The sequence below is a fragment of the Cetorhinus maximus genome, chromosome 16 (genome assembly GCF_964194155.1).
Source record: "Cetorhinus maximus chromosome 16, sCetMax3.hap1.1, whole genome shotgun sequence".
Lineage (NCBI taxonomy): Eukaryota > Metazoa > Chordata > Chondrichthyes > Lamniformes > Cetorhinidae > Cetorhinus > Cetorhinus maximus.
Window position 1 is genome coordinate 40,468,361 of NC_135894.1, and position 21,157 is coordinate 40,489,517.

Genomic DNA, 21,157 nt, shown 5'->3' on the forward strand with positions numbered 1-21,157 from the left:
TCTTTTTTTCTCTTATAGATTGTTAAGTATAAGATCGATACTGGTGTGCATAAAAAATAATTATAAAGTGTAAAGAGCGGGGATACTAGAATAATTAATAATTTGAATAAAATACGATAGCGATGGCAGGACGGGTGATGTGTTGCTGCTGCAACATGTGGGAGCTACTGGACATCAAGGTGATACAGAGCGAACACATCTGTACCAGGTGTTTGCAGCTCAGGGAACTTCGGATCTGAGTTAAGGAGCTGGAGTTTGAACTGCAGACATTGCGCCACATCAGGGAGGGGGAAAGTTACCTGGACACTGTTCCAGGGGATAGTCACACCCCTCAGATTAGGTCATTCAAATTTGGCCTGTGAACAGGGACAGGAGGGTGTGATTGCAAGTGAAGCAGGTGTGGGCCAAGGGGGTAGGGTTCAAGGTTCTTGTAAGCTGTGTGGACAAGAGCGGGGACAGCAGGGAGAATGAGCGAACTGATCGGCACTGTGGTACATGGAGCCATTGAAGGTGGGGGAGAAAATAGGAACGTAGTAGTGGTAGGGGACAGTATAATTAGGGGGATAGATACTGTTCTCTGCAGCCGTGAGCGTGAGTCCCGAAGGCTGTGTTGCCTGCCCGGTGCCAGGGTTAAGGACACCTCCTCAGGGCTGGAGAGGAACTTGGAGTGGGAAGGGAGGGATCCAGTTGCCACCATCCACGCTGGTACCAATGACATTGATAGGATTAGAAAGGAGGTCCTGCTGAAAGAATTTGAACAGTTAGGAGCTAAATTAAAAAGCAGAGCCTCAAGGTAATAATCTCAGGATTACTACCTGAGCCATGGGCAAACTGGCATAGGGTAAATAAAGTCAAGGAATTAAATGCGTGGCTCAAAGACTGTTGTGGGAGGAATGAGTTTCAGTTCATGGGGTACTGGGGCAGAAGGGAGCTGTTCCAGTGGGATGGGCTTCACTTGAACCCAGCTGGACCAGTGTCCTGGCGAACCAAATAACTAGGGCTGTAGAGAGGGCTTTAAACTAATTGGAGGGGCGGGGGTGGGTTCTGGAAAGGGGTTATGTAGGCTTACAAAGCAAAAGGATTTGGCAGCTGTGCATGGCAGCTATTTAGGTAATGATACCCAAAGTGTGACAGGAAGAGACAGAGTGTACAAACATAAAAAAACAGCAAATAGGGTCAAAGGGGGAAAAAATGGTAAAAAGGCAAAGTTAATGGCTCTTTACTTAAATGCACGTAGCATTCAGAACAAAATAAATGAATTAATGGCACCAAGAGAGGTTAATGGGTATGATCTTGTAAACATTACGGAGGCAAGGTTACAAGGAGATCAGAGCTGGGAACTAAATATTCAGAGGTATGTGACTTTTCGAAAGGACAAGCAGGAAGGAAAGGGTGGTGGGGTAACTTTGTTAGTACGAGATGGAATAAATATGATCACAAGAAAGGATTTTGGATCAGAAAATGTAGAATCCATATGGGTGGAGGTAATAAATAACAAAGGGAAGAAGACACTGGTGGGAGTAGTCCGTAGGCCCCCAAACAGGAGCTATTCTGTAGGACAGCTAATAAATCAGGAGATATTAGGGCATGTAAAAAAGGCAGCACATTAATCATGGGTGACTTTAATCTTCATGTAGATTGGGATAATCAAATTGGCAGAGGTAGCCACAAGCAGGAATTCGTAGTGTATTCGGGGCAGTTTCCTAGAACAATATGTTGTGGATCCAACCAGGGATCAGGCTATTTTGGCTCTGGTAATGTGTAATGAGGCAGATTTAATCAATGACCTCAGAGTAAAAGATACCCTAGGAAAAATTTACCGTAATATGGTAGAATTTAGCATTCAGTTTGAGAGTGAGAAACTTGGGTCAAAGACAACTGTACTAAACTTAAACAAGGGTAATTACAAAGAAATGAGGGCAGAGTGGACTGAGATAGGATTTTAGCAGAAAAAACGATTGATGAACAACAGCAGACGTTTAAGAAAATAGTTCATGACTCACAACAAAGATATTACCCAGTGAAGAAGCAGGAGGATCCAAGGAAGGTGATAAACCAACCATGGTTAACCAAGGAAGTTAAGGATAGTATCAAATTAAAAGAAAAGACATACAATGTGCCAAAGATTAGTGGTAAGCCAGAGGATTGGGAAAGTTTTAAAAAGCACTGGGACCACAATTATTTGCAATATATACATATTAATGCCTTAGATGAGGGAAGTATATGTACTGTCGCCAAATTTGCGGATGACACAAAAATAGGTGGGAAGGCAAGTGGCGAGGCTGACACAGTCTACAGAGGGATATAGACAGGTTAAGTGAGTGGGCAAAAAAGTGGCAGATGGAATATAATGTGGGAAAATGTGAGGTTATGCACTTTAGCAGGAAGAATAGAGGAGCTGAATGTTATTTAAATGGAGAAAGACGGCAGAAGGCTGCAGCACAGAGGGATTTGGGCATCCTTGTGCATGAATCCCAAAAAGCTAACATACAAGTTCAGCAGGTAATAGGGAAGGCAAATAGAATGTTGGCCTTTATTTCAAAGGGAATGGATTATAAAAATAGGGAAGTCATGCTAAAACTATACAAGGCACTAGTTAGACCATACCTAGAATACTGAAAAATTTTGTCCCCTTATCTAAGGAAAGATATAGTGGCATTGGAGGCAGTCCAGAGAAGGTTCACTAGGTTGATTCCGGGTATGAAAGGATTTTCTTGTGAGGAGAGGTTGAATCGGTTGGGCCTGTACTCATTGGAGTTTAGAAGAATGAGAGGCGACCTTATTGAAACATATAAGATTCTTAGGGGGCTTGACAGGGTAGATGTTGAGAGGTTGTTTCCCCTTGTTGGAGAGTCTAGGACCAGAGGGCATAGTCTCAGAGTAAGGGGTTGCCCATTTATACCGGAGATGAGCAGGAATTTCTTCTCTCAAAGGGTAGTCAATCTGTGGAATTCCTTACCGCAGAGAGCTATGGGGGTTGGGTCGTTAAGTATATTCAAGGCAGAGATAGACAGATTTTTAATCAGTAAGGGAATTGAGGATTATGGGGAAAAGACAGGAAAGTGGAGTTGAGGATTATCAGATCAGTCATGATCTCATTGAATGGCAGAGCAGACTCAATGGACCGAATGGCCTACTTCTGCTCCTATGTCTTAAGGCCTTATTGGCTGAATAGCCTCCTGTGCTGTAACCATTCTATGCTCCCATGATTCTTTTTGATGCATATTGAGGAAACCTTTTTGTTACTGGAACAAAGCTGGAAATTTTTAACTGGAGAATGCAAATCTGGTTAAGGCGGAAGACAATATCTGCATCTGTCTATATGGATGAAAGGGCACTAGTTACTGATTTAGTATAAGGGTGTCCAAGCTTTTGGCCTTCATGGCTCACATAGGTACATAACATGGAGTATCAGCGGCCACTTATAGAACTTAAATGAAAATTAATGGGGACCCAAATTTACGTCAGCTTGCTGATACTAACCACCTTGGTATTTTGTTTTCATATTTACCAACCTTTACAAGGCAATTGTGCTAAGGACAATAAAATTAAGTACAAACCAATGAATAAGAATTAAATGCAAATAGAACTGAATTGCCAAAGTCAAGGTTGCTAGCTTGTGGCCCATGATCAGCATTTTTAACGGATCTAGTGCATGGGATGCTCTGTGGCAGTTGAATAAATGTGCCCTCTGCATAAGATAAGGAAAATCATAATTTTCTCACATGCCTGTGTGTTTTATTTTTTACTAGAATAATCTACATACCACCATTTCCTAAAACCTCAACTGCATAGCTAGTTTGGAAGATTGCTAGGTGGGTACTGCAAGGCTTCCTACTACTCTAGCTTAGTATGTTGATGCACAGCCACACGCTTTCTACAATGTTAATTTTACTCTAGCTCTTTAAATCACAGATTTAAAACCTCTTCAAGTAACTAACTGTATTCATTATCGTTCATTTCCTAATGCAATTAAGCATTTAGTCTGAAAAATCGCGTTGCTGAATCTTCTCACTTTGAGGGATTTGTCAGCTGCATGCTTTGGTTGCTTTGCTGAGTGGATAAGTTTTTCATATTTCCTAATTTGAAATTTGTGCCTAAAATTATGCAAGCTTCATTTATTCCTGAACTTACAAAGGAACGATTTTGTCATCCACTACCCTTTCAGGAAAGTGTGTTTTATTGACTTTAGATTTTTTTTTATTCTTTCACAGGGTGTGGGCGTCACTAGCTAGGCCAGTATTAATTGCCCTGAGAGATGGCGGTGAGCCACCACCTTGAACCACTGCGGTCCATTTGGTGTAGGTTGACTCTCAGTGCTATGAGGAAGGGAATTCCAGGATTTTGACCCAGCGACAATGAAGGAATGACGATATAGTTCCAAATCAGGATGGTGTGGGGCTTGGAAGGGAACTTGCAGGTGGTGGTGTTCCTATGCATCTGCTGCCCTTGTCCTTCTAGATGGTAGAGGTCGTGGGCTTGGAAAATGTTGTCGAAGGAACCTTGAGTTGCTGCAGTGCATCTTGTAGATGGTACACACTGCTGCTGCCACTGTTAGTGGTGGAGGAAATAAATGTTAAAGGTGATGGGTGGGGTGCCAGTCAAGCGGGCTGCTTTGTCCTGGGTGGTGTCAAGTACCTTGAGTGTTGTTGGAGTTGCCACTGATCCTGGCAAGTGGAGAGCATTTCATCACATTCTTGACTTGTGCCTTGTAGATGGTAGTTAGGCTTTGGGGAGTCAGGAGTTGTGTTACTCGCCACAGAGCACCCAGCCTCTGACCTGCACTTGTAGCCACAGTATTTTTATGATTTCTGGTCAGTGATAACCCGCAGGATTATGTTAGAGGGGGGTTCAGCAATGGTAATGCCATTGAATGTCAAAGGGAGATGGTTAGATTCTCTCTTGTTGGAAATGGTCATTGCTTAGCACCTGTGTGGTGCGAATGTTACTTACCACTTATCAACTCAAGCCTGAATGTTGTCCAGGGCTACTTCGTGTCTGAGGACTCGCGAATGGTACTGAACATCCCCACTTCTGACCTGACCTTATGATAGAGGGATAGTCATTGATGAAGCAGCTGAAGATTGTTGGGCCTAGAACACTACCTTGAGGAACTCGTGCAGCGATGTCCTGGGACTGAGATGATTACCTCCAACAACCACAACCATGTTCCTTTGTGCTAGATATGACTCCAACCAGTAGAGAGATTCCCCCTGATTCCCATTGACCCCATTTTGCTAGGGCTCCTTAATGCCACACACATCAAATGCTGCCTTGATGTCAAGGGGTAGTCACTCTCGCCTCACTTCACCTCACCAGTTCAGCTCATTTATCCATGTTTGGACCAAGGTTGTAATGCGGTCAGGAATTGAGTGACCCTGGCAGAACCCAAACTTGCGAGTCAATGAACAGGTTATTGCCGATAAGTGCCACTAGATAGCATAGTCCATAGCACCTTCCATCACTTTGATGATCGAGAGTAGACTGATGGAGCAATAATTGGTTGGGTTAGATTTGTCCTGCTTTTGTGGACAGGACATATCTGGGCAACTTTCCACATTGCCGGGTAGATGCCAATGTTGTAGCTGTACTGGAACAGCCTGGCTAGGGGTGTGGTTAGTTCTGGAGCAGTACTACTGCCAGAATGTTGTCAGGGCCAATAGCCATTGCAGTATCCAGTGCCTTCAGACGTTTCTCGATGCTGGAGACCTCTGGAGGAGGTCAAGATGGATCATCCACTCAGCACTTCTGGCTGAAGATGATTGCAAATACTTCAGCCTTGCCTTTTGCACTAATGTGCTGGGCTCCCCCATCATTGAGGTTGGGTATATTTGTGGAGACTTCTGCTCCAGTTAGTTGTTTAATTGTCCACCACCATTCCCAACTGGAAGTGGCAGGACTGCAAAGCTTAGACCTGATGTATTGGTTGTGGAATCACTTAACTCTGCCTGTTGTGTGCTGCTTTCACTGTTTGGCCTGCAAATAGTCCTGTGTTGTAGCTTCACCAGATTGACACCTCAGTTTTTCGTATGTCTGGTGCTGCTCCTGCTGTGCCCTCCTACACTGTTCATTGAACCAGAACTTTACTGTTCAGTTTTAGTAAGACAAAGCCTGTCCAGTAACTGAAATCATTTAATGTTTTTAGTGCCATAATATTGAGTTTATCCAGTCGAAAACAGCGACTGATTAATTGTTTTAGTGAATGGTTTATCATATTCCAAGGCTCCAGCAGCAAGAGTTTTAGTCAGTGTATTGCATGAAAGTGGATTTCCAGAATGATTGGCCTTTGTAGTATCTGGGAATGCTATCCAACACAAGTTGGAGTTGGGGCAGTGATATTACTCCCGCACTTTTGCCCCTCTACAGAAGGAATTGTTTCTATTCCCATTACAAACCCTTGCATCAATCAAATAAATTGAGCAACCTACCCACATTATTTGTAGAGAATGTAACTGCAGCAAAGATGAATATATTTCTCAGCACTTTTATCTGTTTGAAGTTTCGATCTGGATTCACCCAATAGTTTTTTTAACCTTGACAGGTACATTGCCAAGTTCCTGTCAACAGGCACAGCTCAAGTTGCCTACGATTTCTCAAGCTCAAGAGAACTTTGACTTGAATCTCGTTTTCTTGTGAAACCCATGTCCATGCATGGATGACTTCTAAACTGATCTTGCATGATGGCTGCAGTACTTACGTTTTTGTAGCGTTCATTATGTTCAGCATGATGTTTCAAAGCAATTTTATAGGGTGGCAGGTAGTGTGTGGGCACCAAGCTGAAAGGAGATAAAAGAGGGCGTTGGTGAGGTCAATACATAGTGGAAAAGAAGGATCTTGAGATTTTTGAAACTAAGAAGGGAGGTGACGTCAATGTGGAGGAATTGAGGGTGAGTATTGCAGAAGGTGGAGCATGTTACCTGAATGATTGGACAGCAATGGTGGAGGGAATGGAGTGGGGCCAAAAAGAAAACAAACCACTAGGATTTTGACCCTTAGACATTTCAGAAAGTGTCAAGAAAGTTTGTAGAAGGACCCATAGTTATTATAATGTTCTCCCTCCAGATTGGTGCAGAGGACTCCCACTGTCATAAATGGATTCAGAGCTCAAAATGGGACGAGTATTAAAGGAATAAGTCAGCAACTTTACCGCAGCAAAATCTTATGCTTATAGCAAGTCATTACACCTCCTGAAGAAGGATCTTTCCCAGCACTTCCAAATGGAGCATTTTCTCCCCAACCAGTAACAATGCCACAAAATATTAAGAATTAACTCCTTTAAAACAATACCTCCTCGACTCAAATACATGTTGACACATACTTGTAATCTACACCGCACTTACCTCAATATTGAAACTCAAGAAATTTTAAAGTTAACCTGAGCAAAATCTAGACTGAATTAGACCACATGGCCTTATTTTGCACCTGTCCTTATTAACGCAGTTGAAATCAAAGTGAAAGTATAAGGAATCATAGGATTCAATTTAATTTTTTTAAAATTGCACATTTTGGAAATCTAAAATAAAATCAAAAATGCTGAAAACAAACACCATCTAAAAAGGAATGACAGGTTAACGTTCTGGGTAGAGACCATTTATTAGAATCAGAACAGGAGTGCTCGCTGTAACATAGATGCTGCTGGTTGACTAAAAATTGCCATTGGTTGAGACCTTAGAGCAGGTTGCTTACCCCATATCTCATTTGCAGAAGGGGGTGGTGAGGTGAAACTAAGAAGAATTCAGGAGAGTCTCAAGGGATTCATTCCCTCATTAAGATGAAAAATTATGGAAAAATATGGATTCAAAAAATATACATGAAAACTCTACATGGTAAGCAGCTTTTTTTCTTTAAAATACTGCAATGGATCTACCTCAAAGTCAGCAATAAGACCATTCTTGTTTCTTGCATAAAATTATTTCTGCAATATTTTATAAACTATTACCATATAATGTAATTTTAAAAATGCAGATCACTTAGCCAAGTGTTTTTATCCACTTGCGCCACCTGGTCTAATCTTCATGCTCCAAAAATCCTTCAATATTTATCTTTTTTAAGCAAGTGCCTAATTTATAGGCTTTGCTCCTAAAATGGTTTGTGGTTGAAAATTCCGTCTTGAGGATGTTTTCTAACTTCCCCCTTAATTCTTATCACTCTTGTTATGACCATAAATTTGTCCCCTCTTACTTCCATTTTCTTGACCAATGGAAACATCCTAACACCCCTCAATCTTGAAGATATCTATCAATTAGCTATTAACCTTACCAGCTCTTGTTTAAAAAGAACTCTCAAGCCTCTCATCGTAATGGTAATCTCCCTTCCTTGCTAACATTCTAGAGAATTACGTTGCACCTTTTTCCATTGTTATTAAAGCTGTCTTATAATGGAATTCCCAAAATGAGGTGTCAACCTGGTGAAGCTATAACACAGGACAACTTGCGTGCCAAATAGCATAAGCAACAAGTGATAGACAGGGCTAAACGATCCCACAACCAACAGATCAGATCTAAGCTCTGCAGTCATGCCATATCCAGTCGTGAATGGTGGTGGACAATTAAACAACTCACTGGAGGAGGAGGCTTCACAAACAACCCCATCCTCAATAATGGAGGAGCCCAGCACATCAGTGCAAAAGATAAGGCTGAAACAAATGTGCCAACTGGATGATCCATCTCGGCCTCCTCCAGAGGTCCCCAGCATCACGGGTGCCAATCTTCAGCCAATTCGATTCACTTCACGTGATATCAAGAACCAGCTGAAGGCGCTGGACATTGCAAAGGCTTTGGGCCCTGAAAATATTCTGGCAATAGTACTGAAGACTTGTACTCCAGAACTTTCCGCGCCCCTAGCCAAGCTGTTCCAATATAGCTACAACACTAACATCTACCCGGCTATGTGGAAAATTGCCCAGGTACACCCTGTACACAAAAAGCAGGACAAATCCAACCTGGCCAATTACCGCCCCATCAATCTAATCTCGATCATCAGTAAAGTAATGGAAGGGGTCATCAACAGTGCTATCAAGCGGCACTTGCTTATCAATAGCCTGCTCATTGACACCCAGTTTGGGTTCCGCCAGGGCCACTCAGCTCCTGACCTTATTACAACCTTGGTTCAAACATGGACAAAAGAGTTGAACATCCGAGGTGAAGTGCAAGTGACTGCCTTTGACCTCAAGGCAGCATTTGACATAGTGTGGCATCAAGGAGCCATAGCAAAACAGGAGTCAATGGGAATCTGGGGAAAAACTCTCCTCTGGTTGGAGTCATACCTAGCACGAAGGAAGATGGTTGTGGTTGTTGGAGGTCAGTCATCTCAGCTCCAGGACATCACTGCACGAGAGGGTAGTGCCCTCAGCCCAACCATCTTCAGCTGCTTCATCAATGACCTTCCTTCCAACATAAAGTCAGAAGTGGGGATGTTCGCTGATGATTGCACAATGATCACCATTCGTGACTCCTCAGGTACTGAAGCAGCCTATGTCCAAATGCAGCAAGACCTGGGCAATATCCAGGGTTGGGTTGAAAAGTGGCAAGTAACATTTGCACCACACAAGTGTCAGGCAATGACCATCTCCAACAAGAGAGAATCCAACCATCGCCCCTTGATGTTTAGTGGCATTACCGTCACTGAATACCCCACTATCAACATCCTGAGGGTTACCATTGAACAGAAACTGAACTGGACTAGCCATATAAATACTGTGGCTACAAGAGCAGGTCAGAGGCTAGGAATCGTGCAACCACCTGACTCCCCTAAGCCTGTCCACCATCTACAAGGCACAAGTCAGGAGTGTGATGGAATACTCCCCACTTGCCTGCATGAGTGCAGCTCCCACAACACTCGAAGCTTGACACCATCCAGGACAAAGCAGCCCTCTCAATTGGCACCACATCCACAAACGTTCACTCCCTCCACCATCGACGCACAGTGGCAGCCGTGTGTACCATCTACAAGATGCACTGCAGGAATTCACCAAGGCTCCTTCGACAACACCTTCCAAACCCACAACCACTACCATCTAGAAGGACAAGGGCAGAAGATAGTTGGGCACACCACCACCTAGTAGTTCCCCTCCAAGTCACTTACCATCCTGACTTGGAAACATATCGCTGTTCCTGCACTGTCACTGGGTCAAAACCCTGAACTACCTTCCTAATAGCACTGTGGGTGTACCCACACCACATGGACTGCAATGGGTCAAGAAGGCAGCTCACCACCACCTTCTCAAGGACAACTAGGGATGGGCAATAAATGCTGGCCCAGCCAGCGAAGCCCACATCCCATGAATGAATTAAAAAAAATGTTACTTAATGGTCCAATTAAACATCACTTTCTTGCTTTATTTTTATATGCCTCTAGATACATACTGTTTGCTTATTTATGGTCTTTTCTACTTCTGCAGAGCAAGGTTCCTCCCTCTGCGCATTTAAAAGCTTGAGTAATCAGGAGCATGAACCCTGTCCGATGCTGTTACTTTTCATAGCCCAGGTTGAAACCAAATATAGGCTGAAATAAGGGTCTTCCAGATCTGTTATCAGTCAGTTAATTGAGCAATTAAGCACATAGCAATAACGCTGTTGTGTTGTTTCTGTCCCTGTGGTAACTAATTTATTCACTGATAGTGAAATGTCACCAATATAGCTATGCAAACATTTTTGAATTCGGGCCGGAAGACGAGAATATGCTAAGTTTAAAGAAGTCAACATACCTGTAGTACTGTGCTCATGTCTCCGAATACAGTCAATGTTGGTCTTACAAACTATGCTATTCTGAAATATATTAATTCTGTATGATTAAATAAGCATCAGTAAATGTTTTCAGGATTAATTTGAACTTTTATAAACAGCCAGTTCAAGTGAAACACCTTAGCTCACAATGGGGGAAAATAGCTTGTGGCCTTTGATGCAACAGATACAGGATGTTAGTTTGTCTGGGTTAATGTACTTCTGCTATTTTAGCCACTTCCTTGGTATTTTCAGTTCCTTCAAAAGTAATGTGTTTTTGAATAGGAATTCAACAAGTTTCATTTTCAGTTCAAAGTAGAAGTGATTTGCAATTTTTAAAAATAATTCTGCTTTTGAGAACTCTATGTACAAGAGTATTTTCAATATGCATTAATATAGAAGCATTCCAACTGCCTCATTATTTCCATTGACTTAATTGTGACCTTTTAAATTGATTGCTTCTTTCCAATGTGATAGAACCTGTGTAAAAAGCACATAGTGTGTCAAACTGCACATTGGATTGGTGCAGTGAATGGACTAGCTACAAAGTCTTTAAATGATAGCTGAGAAATGGGAATAATTTCTGGTTCTGGCCAAAAGTTAAGAGAAGTAGTGTCTTGGTTTGCAGTTAACCTGTCCAACATCAATTACCCAGGACAGGGAATATGGAGTTCACTCCTGTTGACCAGCAACATCCTAACATGCTTTCAAGAAATTTAGTTTTATACTTCTATCCATCATTACTCTGATGCAAGGAACTCACATTACTTAGAATCAAAGTACTTTTAAGCCAGTTACTCTTGAAAACACCTGTATAGATGATACAAAAGCAAAATATTGCAGGTGCTGGAAATCAGAAATAAAAACAGAAAATGACAAATAGGTAGCAGGTCAGACAGCATCTGTGGAGAGAGAAATGGTTAATGTTTCAGGTTGATGATTTTTTTTGTCAGGATTATAATTGATAACTGTTTTAGAAGAAACAACTGTTACTTGGCATGATGGAATGATTTCACTGCAAGTGTAGATGATTCAAGCAAGATAAGTGCTACAAAATGGTGTATGCAACCACAAATTAGTGAAAGGAAATGCTTCCACTTAAAGTCATCAAGTTTGAAAATCAGAAGATGAGTATTGCTAAAAAAAGAGACTTTTTGCCTTGCACTCATCAGGACAGATTCACAAGAATACCATTTCTCAAAGGGAACAACAACTTATATTGCATGAGAAGAGGGTACTGATTGGTTGGCAAGTGGACTCTGTGTTCAAATTCCTGTATTCCCAGCTATCCCACCACTAACCAGCATCCTCGAAAGCGCGCCTAGCTGATCTAGTGCGCACATATTGTGGGATATCTAACAACTTGGCCGATTTTCTCATGCAGCAGAAGTGTCTGGTAATGTTGCGAGGCCTCAAAGTCAACCCAGAGATACATATCTGTAAGTTAAGTTCCATAATGCGCTATCTTATCTATGACTGGTTCAGTATAGCATGAATTGGCCAAATGGTCGAGCGAGTTGCAACAACCAGTTCTGAGCAAGTTTTCCACATACACTGTGAAGAATTTCTTCGCCTTGAGAAGACCATGTAGGACTTGCATATCGATAGCAATGTTGGGTACATATGCTCATTCGGATCACACCTAGGCCCAGCTCTCACCAACATCTTTGTCGGTTTCCACAAGAAACGTTCTTTCGTTGGAATGACGTCTAACCACCTACCCTTTATATATTTCTAGCACATAGATTATATATTTGCTACATTTGAATCTGCAGCTGCATGTAAGAATTTCCTTACATGCCTTTTAATGGGCTCTGTCCTGTGCTCAAATTCACCTTTGAAATGGAGCAGTCAAATGAGCTCCCATGTTAGATAAGAAATTTGCCAATGGGTTCTCTACTACTGTCTACCACAAGCCCACTTTCACTGGTCATTACAGGCATTGGGATTCTTACAGTTCCATGCGCTATAAGATTGGCTTTATCGGCAATCTCATAAATAGGGACAGTGCCATTTGCTCACCATGCAAGCTTGATGCTGAAATAGGGCACATCAAAGCTATCCTGTGGGGTAATGGCTACCCTGATCAGATCATTGCCCACTGTATATCGTGCAAAGAAAAGTCATTAATGAGTTTAAGGCCGTCATTTTTGGTCCGGAAAAGTGCTCTGTCTACCTTAGGGCTACCCTGTAAGGTGTCTCAAAAATTTAAGCAACAGGGGAAGCTAGCCATTTCATATTGCTGCTATGCAGTCGCAATACAAGTGGCATTCTCCACTAGCAGGATGCTGCTGTCAAGCCAAAAAGATATTCTGCCTACCACACAAATGAGTAATGTGGTATATGAATTTCATAGGTCTTTGGAGCAGGAGTATGCCATCCAGCCCTTCGAACCTGTATTGCCTTTTGATGAGATCGTAATTGTGGTTTCAATTTCATTTCCCTGTTTGCCCCCCTGCCCTCCCCCCCCCCCCCCCCCCCCCCCCCCCAAACCGCCCACAACTCTCAATTCCCTTGTCTGTTAAAAATTTATGCAGCCCGACCTTGAATGAATTCAGTGACACATCCTCCACTGCTTTCTGGCGAAGAGAATTCCACAGACCAGCAACCCTCAAAGGGAAAAAAACCTATTTTTTAAACCTTGTCCCCTAGTTCTAGTCTCCCCCACATATCCACCCTACTAAGTTTACTCAAGGTCCTGTATGTTTCAATAAGATCACCTTTCGTTCTTCTAAGCTCCAATGGGCATAACCCCAACTGCTTCAATCTTTTTTCAGTACCGGTGTGATGTCAGGTATGTAGGCCATACATCCCAACAACTGGGGGATCACATCAAACAATACGTCCCTTTGGCTGTTCGTAACAGGCAAAGTACTGACCGTATCAACCAACCAGTGCTTAGAAAACTCATAACATAGTGTCCAACAACAGATGTGATTCCACGATTGGACAACACTTGCTAAACAATCCTGATTGTGCTAAGAATTACACTGGCAACTAATTTAAGATTTATCACTCAGGCTTGCAGTGTGGCTGACTTGCGTGTGCTAGAAGCTACACATATTCACACACTGGGCCCTGTCCTTTGCAAACAGAAGAACATGTTCACGTATTGCACTTTTTTCGACTCAACAAAAGCTTGGCGGACAGCCATTCCCTGATTCATCCCCCATGGCAATTCCTTAACCAATCAGTTGACCTGCCTGGTTTGAATTTGGAAGCTTGGAAGTTTAACTGTTCTCTGGTGCATTCTCAGTGGCAGTGCCCCAACCAATCAGAATCCACTTGCCAAAGAGTCACTGCCCTCTCCTCATGCAGTATAAATTGTTGTTCCCTTTGAGAACTGGTATTCTTGCAAATCTGTCCTGATGAGTGCAAGACAAAAAGCTTCAACAACATGTCTCTTTCTTTCAGCAAAACTAAAGTTCTGTAAAATTAGAACAATTCTTAATAAAATGAATCTTGTTGACTTTAGCTAAAGCTTCAGAGGAACTCTGAGAAGGTTTAGTACCAAGATGTGCAGTGTGCAGGCCCACCACCATGTGGATACACCCTGGTGCTGGTGAACCAAATGCTCAGTTACGGATAAATAGCACAGCTGCCTTGTGGATATCTTGAGAGAGTTGAGAGCTAAGGGAATATGCCCTGACAAAAATTCTGGAGTGGTGCCCAAAGGCAGACTGTCTAAATATGTCATTTTTCCAGCAACTCCTGCAACCAAACATAGTGCTTTACGTTCCTTTAGACCCAACCGAGGAGGTCTGGAGGGAGCACCCTGGTGTTTGGACAGTTCAGGGTGTCCTTAAACTTGATTCAGTCTTGCGCCCTGGAGAGGACATTCCAGTTTCGCTGCAGAGTGTTAACACAACACGGGAGGCAGCAGCTAGAAGTGATATGTCGATTGGCGTAGAGAACAGGTGCTACAGGCTGTCTCCGACGGTGGGAGGAACCATTGTGTCCCCCTGGCCAGCCACCGCCCACCTCATTGAGTAGCCTCCAACTCATAAGGTGCTGACCCGCCATGTTCCACCTGCTTCAATGGGTGCTTGGAGTCTGTACTCAACAAGTGGACTGAATTCATTGCACCATGCAAACAAACAAAAGAAAGGGGATGCCAACTCTTCAATTGGCAAGCTGAAACATCAGGACCATGTGTGCACGATTGAGAGACGACTTGCAGCAGTTCGATAACATGCATCCTGTGATTGACATGGAACTTGAAAGGCTGAACATTGACATAGCTTCCCTACGAGAGACGAGACTTGCCGAGAGAGGATCACTGAAAGAAGAACATTACATGTTCATCTGGCAAGGGATGAGTTCAGAGGAAACACATGAATAAGGATGTAGGCTTCATTGTCAGGAACTCACTACTCTTGATGATTAAACCCCCCTGCACCCCCCAAAATGGCTTGGAGTACATTCTCTCCATCCACCTCTCAACTCAAACAAGGACAGTTAATTTCATACGTATCTATGCTCCAATGCTGTGCTCCACTACAGAGGCAAAATATTAGTTCCATGAGGAGCTTGACGCTGCTATCAGCAGAATCCCTAAGTCAGAACACCTTTTCCTACAGGGGATTTCAGTGAAAAGGTAGGTGCGCACCATGAGGCATGGCCCACCTACCTCAGGCACAGGAACGTGGGAAAGATAATGAGAAAGGACAGACACTACTTGCTTTGCTGCTACCATGAACTTTATGTAACTAACATCTTTCAGAACAAAACATGCTGCAAGGTTTCCTGGTGATATCCGAGATCAGGACATTGGTACCAACTGGATCTGATCATCACCAGATGTGACCCTCTGAGCAATATTCTCAACACATGCAGCTGCCACAGTGTTGACTGATATAGATCACTTCCTGGTGTGCTCCAGAATCAGGATGTAAACCTTGAAGCTTTTTCATTCAAATCAGAAATGCCATCCTCGTATCTATGTTAGCCATACTACCAACTCAGATAAAACCCAACAGTTCCTTGACTCAGTTGAACAGGAACTCTCCGGCACTCCAACGATGAGTGAAGAAGCAAAATGGGCATTCAGGACACCATCTGCAATGCTACTGTCTCACCAGATTGGAAGCAAGAGCGGAAAAATGTTGACTGGTTCAAAACTATCGCCTTTGTGGTGGAACTTGCCATTGAAGCCAAGCAGTCCACTCCTCTTAATTGCATGAGGGATCCAAGCAAAAAGACTATGCATAAGAAATGCCCGAAGTACAGTCCAACAGACTGTTAGGGGTGCACCACTGGTTACAATATTGCCAGCATATCCAGTTGTTTTTCAACATGGGATGCTAGGTGCATGTACGAAGGGATCAAAAAAGCAACAGGTCCATCAGCAAAGCAAACAGCTCCATTGAAAACAAAAGCATGGGAGGTCATCCCAGACTGCAATAAATAGATGAAGAGATGGGTGTAACACATTGATTTGTATTCTATTGAGAGCACTGTCACTAAGGAAGCTCAAGACATTGTAGAAAACCTGCCTGTCATGGTAGAGCTGGATACCAAATCCAAAGTGGAGGAGCTTGGCAAAATAATTGTCTCGCTTGAAAAGCTGTAGGTGCTGATGCTATACCACCTGAACTGGCACTCATGCAGCATCTGCACAAGCTTCGTTATCTCTGCTGGGGGGAAGGGACCAGTGCCCCAGGATATGCGTGATGCAGAGATTATAACCCAGTACAAAACAAGGGCAACCGCAGTGATTGCAACAACTGTCGAGGCATCACCCTGCTGAGCATTGTGGGAAAAGTATTAGTCCTTGTTGCACTCAGCAGACTCGCAATCCTGGCTGAGTGCATCCACCCCGAATTGCAGGATGGTTCAGAACCAGAATATCTACAATTGATGTAACCTTCTCAGTCTGGTAGCTATAAGAGAAATACAAAGGAGACCACAGTATATTGCCTTCATCGATCTCACCAAGGCATTCGACCATGTGAGCAAAAGCGGTCTATTTAAGCTCCTGGAGAAAATTGGCTGTGTGCCAAAGCTGCTCAATGTGACCTCCTTTCCATGACATGGGTAAGGTCAGCTATAGTGGGGCAATATTGGGACCCTTTGAGATCTGCAGTGGGGTCAAAAGGCCTATGTTCCGGCACCAACAGCAGCAAAGAAGAAAATATGCCATTAGCTCATCTACAGAGGGTGCCTACTTACATACCAGAACTGGCAGAAATTTTTTACTTGATGATAAAATCAACACATGCCGCCAAAGCTGCAGCTGTTATGTCCAAGTTGAGTAAGAGAGCGTAGAACAACAGCGACCTGACTAAAAGCGCCAATCTGCAAGTCTATAAAGCCTGCATCTCTACAGTGTAGAGACCTGGACAACATAGTCTAGGTAGGTAAAAAGGCTGAACAGTTTGCACCTTTACTGTCTCAGACATATATTCGGCATTTCTTGGCAGGACAAGATGACCAACTCAGATCCTGTAGCTTGTTAATACATCAGTATACATTCATTGCTAAGCCAACAACGTTGGCACTGGCTCGGCCACATTCATCAGATGGATGCCAGCTGTGCACACACACACCTCCTGTACGGTGAGCTGGTCACTAGGTTATGACCTCTTGCTCCTAGATAATGTACCACCGCTGCAAGGATACCTGCAAGCAAGATATAAAAGTGCCCGACATTGACGCTGACAACTTGGAGACAGTAGCTGATGGCTATATGGAAGCTGACTGTTTTGAGGGGCATTGGAAGAGGCGAGCAGAGACAAGCAGAAATGGAAAGCTCAGCTGGCCAAAAATAGGACTTATAGAAAACACAGGCCTGCGAATCATGCACCTTCTCAATCCACTGTCTTCCTCTGCAGAAAATATGGCAAAGACTGCCATGCCAGAGTGGGGCTCCTGTGCCATACTAAGCGACGCTTAGCACAGAGTTTACCACCATGGCACAAACCATCATCTCATAAGATAGAAGGCTGCTTGTGCAATGTTGACTTTGAGGTAGGGTTGCTTCAAGCCTGATTATTAACCTGGAAGAAGTATTATTAGAAAACTGGAAAGCGTTTCAAGAAAATATGTTCATAAAATTGTTAATGATGGCCAGACAGCACCATCTTGAATAGAATTTTTCAGATAGCGATATCTATGGAGATATTCTTGAGAATATTGGTCTTCCAACATCTAAAATTTACAAATGTTGGTGCTGCTTAATTGAAATTGTAACCTTGATGTATGCATTTCCAAGTGTTTGAAATAAAACATTGCATATAATGGCTTTAAGGCATTAAAAGGGGTATGTTTCACAGGTTTTAAAATTTACAGATACAGAACCTAATAAATAAAATATAGAGACACTTGTAAGAATAGCAAAGAAACCTTGCCAATTCTCATAACTACAGCAGATAAAGGAGGAGGAAGTTACCTTAGTCCTTGGTAATTACTGGAATACCTCTTTGATTCTAACTATGTGTGCCATCTATATGTATTTGGAAATAAATATTTTGGAAACCTGTTAGTTTGCAAATGAAAATCAGCAGGACCAAACATCTCCTGCTAGGCATAAATACAAAAGCAAAATAATGCAGATTCTGAAAAAAATCTGGGGGGAGAAAAGTGCTGGAAATACTGAGCAGGTCTGGCCGCATCAGTGGAGAGACAAACAGCGTTAGCGCTTCAGGCCGATGACCTTTCATCAGAGTTGGAAACAGTCCAAGATGTAAAAGGTTGTAAGCAAGTACAGAGACAGGGAAAAGAGTGGTAGGGGACAAGAACAAAAATGAAGCTCTGTGATAGTCCCCTCTGTCTAGCTTCAGCACCCTGCTGGGGTCCTAAATCATGTAATTTTTCTGCCCCTATAAATCAAAGTAGTTGGATGTTGATGCATTGAATAGGCAGGAGTGCCCTTCCACATTCAGCCACTTTAACTTCAAGAAGTGCACCAAAAGCACAACTTGGGTAGGAGACAGGAAAATCTGAAAAAAAAGTTGCGGAGTGGGAATAGTGTGGTGCGTACCAGCATGGACTTGAAGGGAGGGAAGGAGTGATAGCATTTATGAGAAATGAGTGATGGGGCTTGAGGGGGGATTGAGTGTCAGCATGAACTGAGTGAGAAAGAAGAGTACCTGCATGGACATTGGAGGAGGGTGTTCATGTGAACTCCTATTTTATTATGGATTCTACTTTCACCATTGCCTCTAATAGACCTCTGTGTATAAAGAAATCTGTAGTGAACTGAAAGATAAATGTCATTCTAAGCAATGCTGCAGTGTGTTTCCCTGTTGGTAGCTGAGAGGTGTCTTACTGAATGTTAATCGAATCAGTTTGAGCAACATGAGTCAGAAAAAACTGAATTAGACATAGTTTGCTAGGAGTTAATAAATAATTGGTCCTCCTTTGATAACCTTCTGTAACGTGAGACGATAGTTTGCACCTTGGTGGCCAACTCTCTATTTAACATTGCCTGGTGCGGCTCAGGGACCGCATTCTGACATGGCAGTTGTTGCAATCACTAAGAGATTATGTAAATGAGGTACACATGTCACTGGGAAACCAGGATGTAAAGTCATGTGTGACCAGTCTGTGCAGCAGTAGTTGCAGCTTTTGCTGTGAGTAGTGACTGCTTCAGAATTCCTAGAGTAGACCTGTTTAGTGAGCTATTCTGTAACGTACATATGTTAGTTGTAATCTTCAAATAAGTCAAACTTATTTATAGTTTACCAATCCTGTGTGAGAGATTGGTAAGTTTCCGTAAAGAAGCCATAAACATAACATGGTGGCAGCGTTGAGAGTTTGAAAACCCCAGGAGGAGCCACAGACCAGATTTGGTGCAGTGCAAAGGCTGTATGGACATTGAACCCCAGGAGACAGACTCCATTTGCAGACAGTATTTTGCAGAACAGTGAGTACCTGATATGTGAGAGAGCCATTGATGTGTGAATTAGTGGTTTAATTAATTAATTTAATAAATCAGTGGCAAGTGGGAGCACTGAGTCAGTTCAGTGTTGCACTGTGCAGTCGGTTTTGAATTGGGCAGAAAAGCTGCAGGGCAATTAAGACATCCTCGGGTGCCATTCCCACACAAAAGGCAAAATTGCATGAAACTGGCAAACAGTGCCACTGTTAAATATGCCAAAAACCTGAATTGCAGCCAAAAAAAAAGAGGGAAGAGAATTAAAAAAAACAGCAGCTGTGTTGCTGAACCTCTCCCCAGAGTAGAGGCGTTACAGATCCCCATAAGTTGAGAACACCTGTAATAGACAGGGAACTTCAGGAAAAAAAAAAAATTCTTTCGAGTTATCAACAGTCACAGATTGCAACTTCTTTCGAGTACAATCACAGTTCTTGGTTTTCCGGGAGTGGGACATGAACCCACAACCCTCTGATTCAAAGGCGAGGGTGCTATGAACTGAGCCATCAAAGCCCCCAGCATAAATTGGAAGGCCACAGATGTCCTATCTGAATTTAGGCTTTTTAAACTAAGGATAGAATTATGCATTTTAGATTTTCGAACTGGCTAAACAAGTGGAAATGAGGGCCTGCTTAGTTAGCACTTTGGGCTTGTCTGAGGAGGATCAGAAGAACCCTGTTAAGCTGTGGAACATGTTGGAGGATCAGCTTCGTGTGAAGATGAACTTCAGAATACACTGGCACTGATGGCTTACAGGCAACAGCCGCAAGGATCAATTGATCAGTTCATCAGGTACCTTGTTAAAGGCAAGAACTGTGACTTTTCAGAAGCTGATCTGTCTAAACAGATAATGGAGCTAGTTGTAGCTTCAATGCCTATTGAAACCTTCCAAAAAGACCTTTAGGAGAAAAAGAAAGGTCAAGGTATTGATACACTGCTAAAAGAGGACAGAAAATGTGAAACCACTGTGGCTGGGCAGCAACACCTGAGAGCATTGGGTGCAGCTACTAGCATTGGTGCAGTAGCCAGGACACACAAAGCAAGCAAGCAAGCTGTGTGGGAAGTGCAGTCTCCTGCACCAACCGTGAAACTGTCCCAACCGTGAAACTGTCCTACGTTCCATGACCTTTATAAGGAATGTGGTATAAGAACAGATTGGGCTTGCTAATGCAGGAAATCTGATTCTGGAGTTACAACCAGAGATTACTTTAAGATATATGACCAAACAAAAAGTATGTGCGGCATACCGGCAGCAACAATAGTGAGTGCACCAGACACCTACATGAATATAAGCATGTATGCAAGCTTAGCAGCAAGACAGACCATGGTGAAGATAGTGAAAAAATCTTCAACCTGGAAGTGATCAGCATATTGTCAATGTGACACTGTGTAATGAAGTTAAATGGACGCTTTTGCTACTATCAACTATTGTATGCCCAAAGAAAAGCAACAAAAACACACAGCCAAATTTGGCACAGGAGCGAGCGCAAGCACCCTATCGGTCAGAATTCTGAAGGATATGTATCTAGATCATTGGGAATCAATGGTACAAACTACGACA

At 42.9% G+C, this 21,157-nt stretch overlaps 2 protein-coding genes across 7 annotated transcripts in view; one reads left to right on the forward strand and one right to left on the reverse strand.

The window, feature by feature from the left end:
* Positions 1-21,157, forward strand: part of caska (calcium/calmodulin-dependent serine protein kinase a) — a 515,992-nt gene that overhangs the window by 242,184 nt on the left and 252,651 nt on the right. The gene's annotated exons all lie outside the window — the stretch shown is intronic.
* Positions 1-21,157, reverse strand: part of LOC144691548 (putative G-protein coupled receptor 34) — a 59,159-nt gene that overhangs the window by 3,994 nt on the left and 34,008 nt on the right. For both annotated transcript variants that reach the window (XM_078559733.1, XM_078559732.1), the window contains one exon: positions 6,698-6,776. In XM_078559733.1, coding sequence (XP_078415859.1) covers positions 6,698-6,726 — 29 coding nt within the window. In that variant the 5' untranslated portion in view covers positions 6,727-6,776. The remainder of the gene's footprint in view (positions 1-6,697; positions 6,777-21,157) is intronic.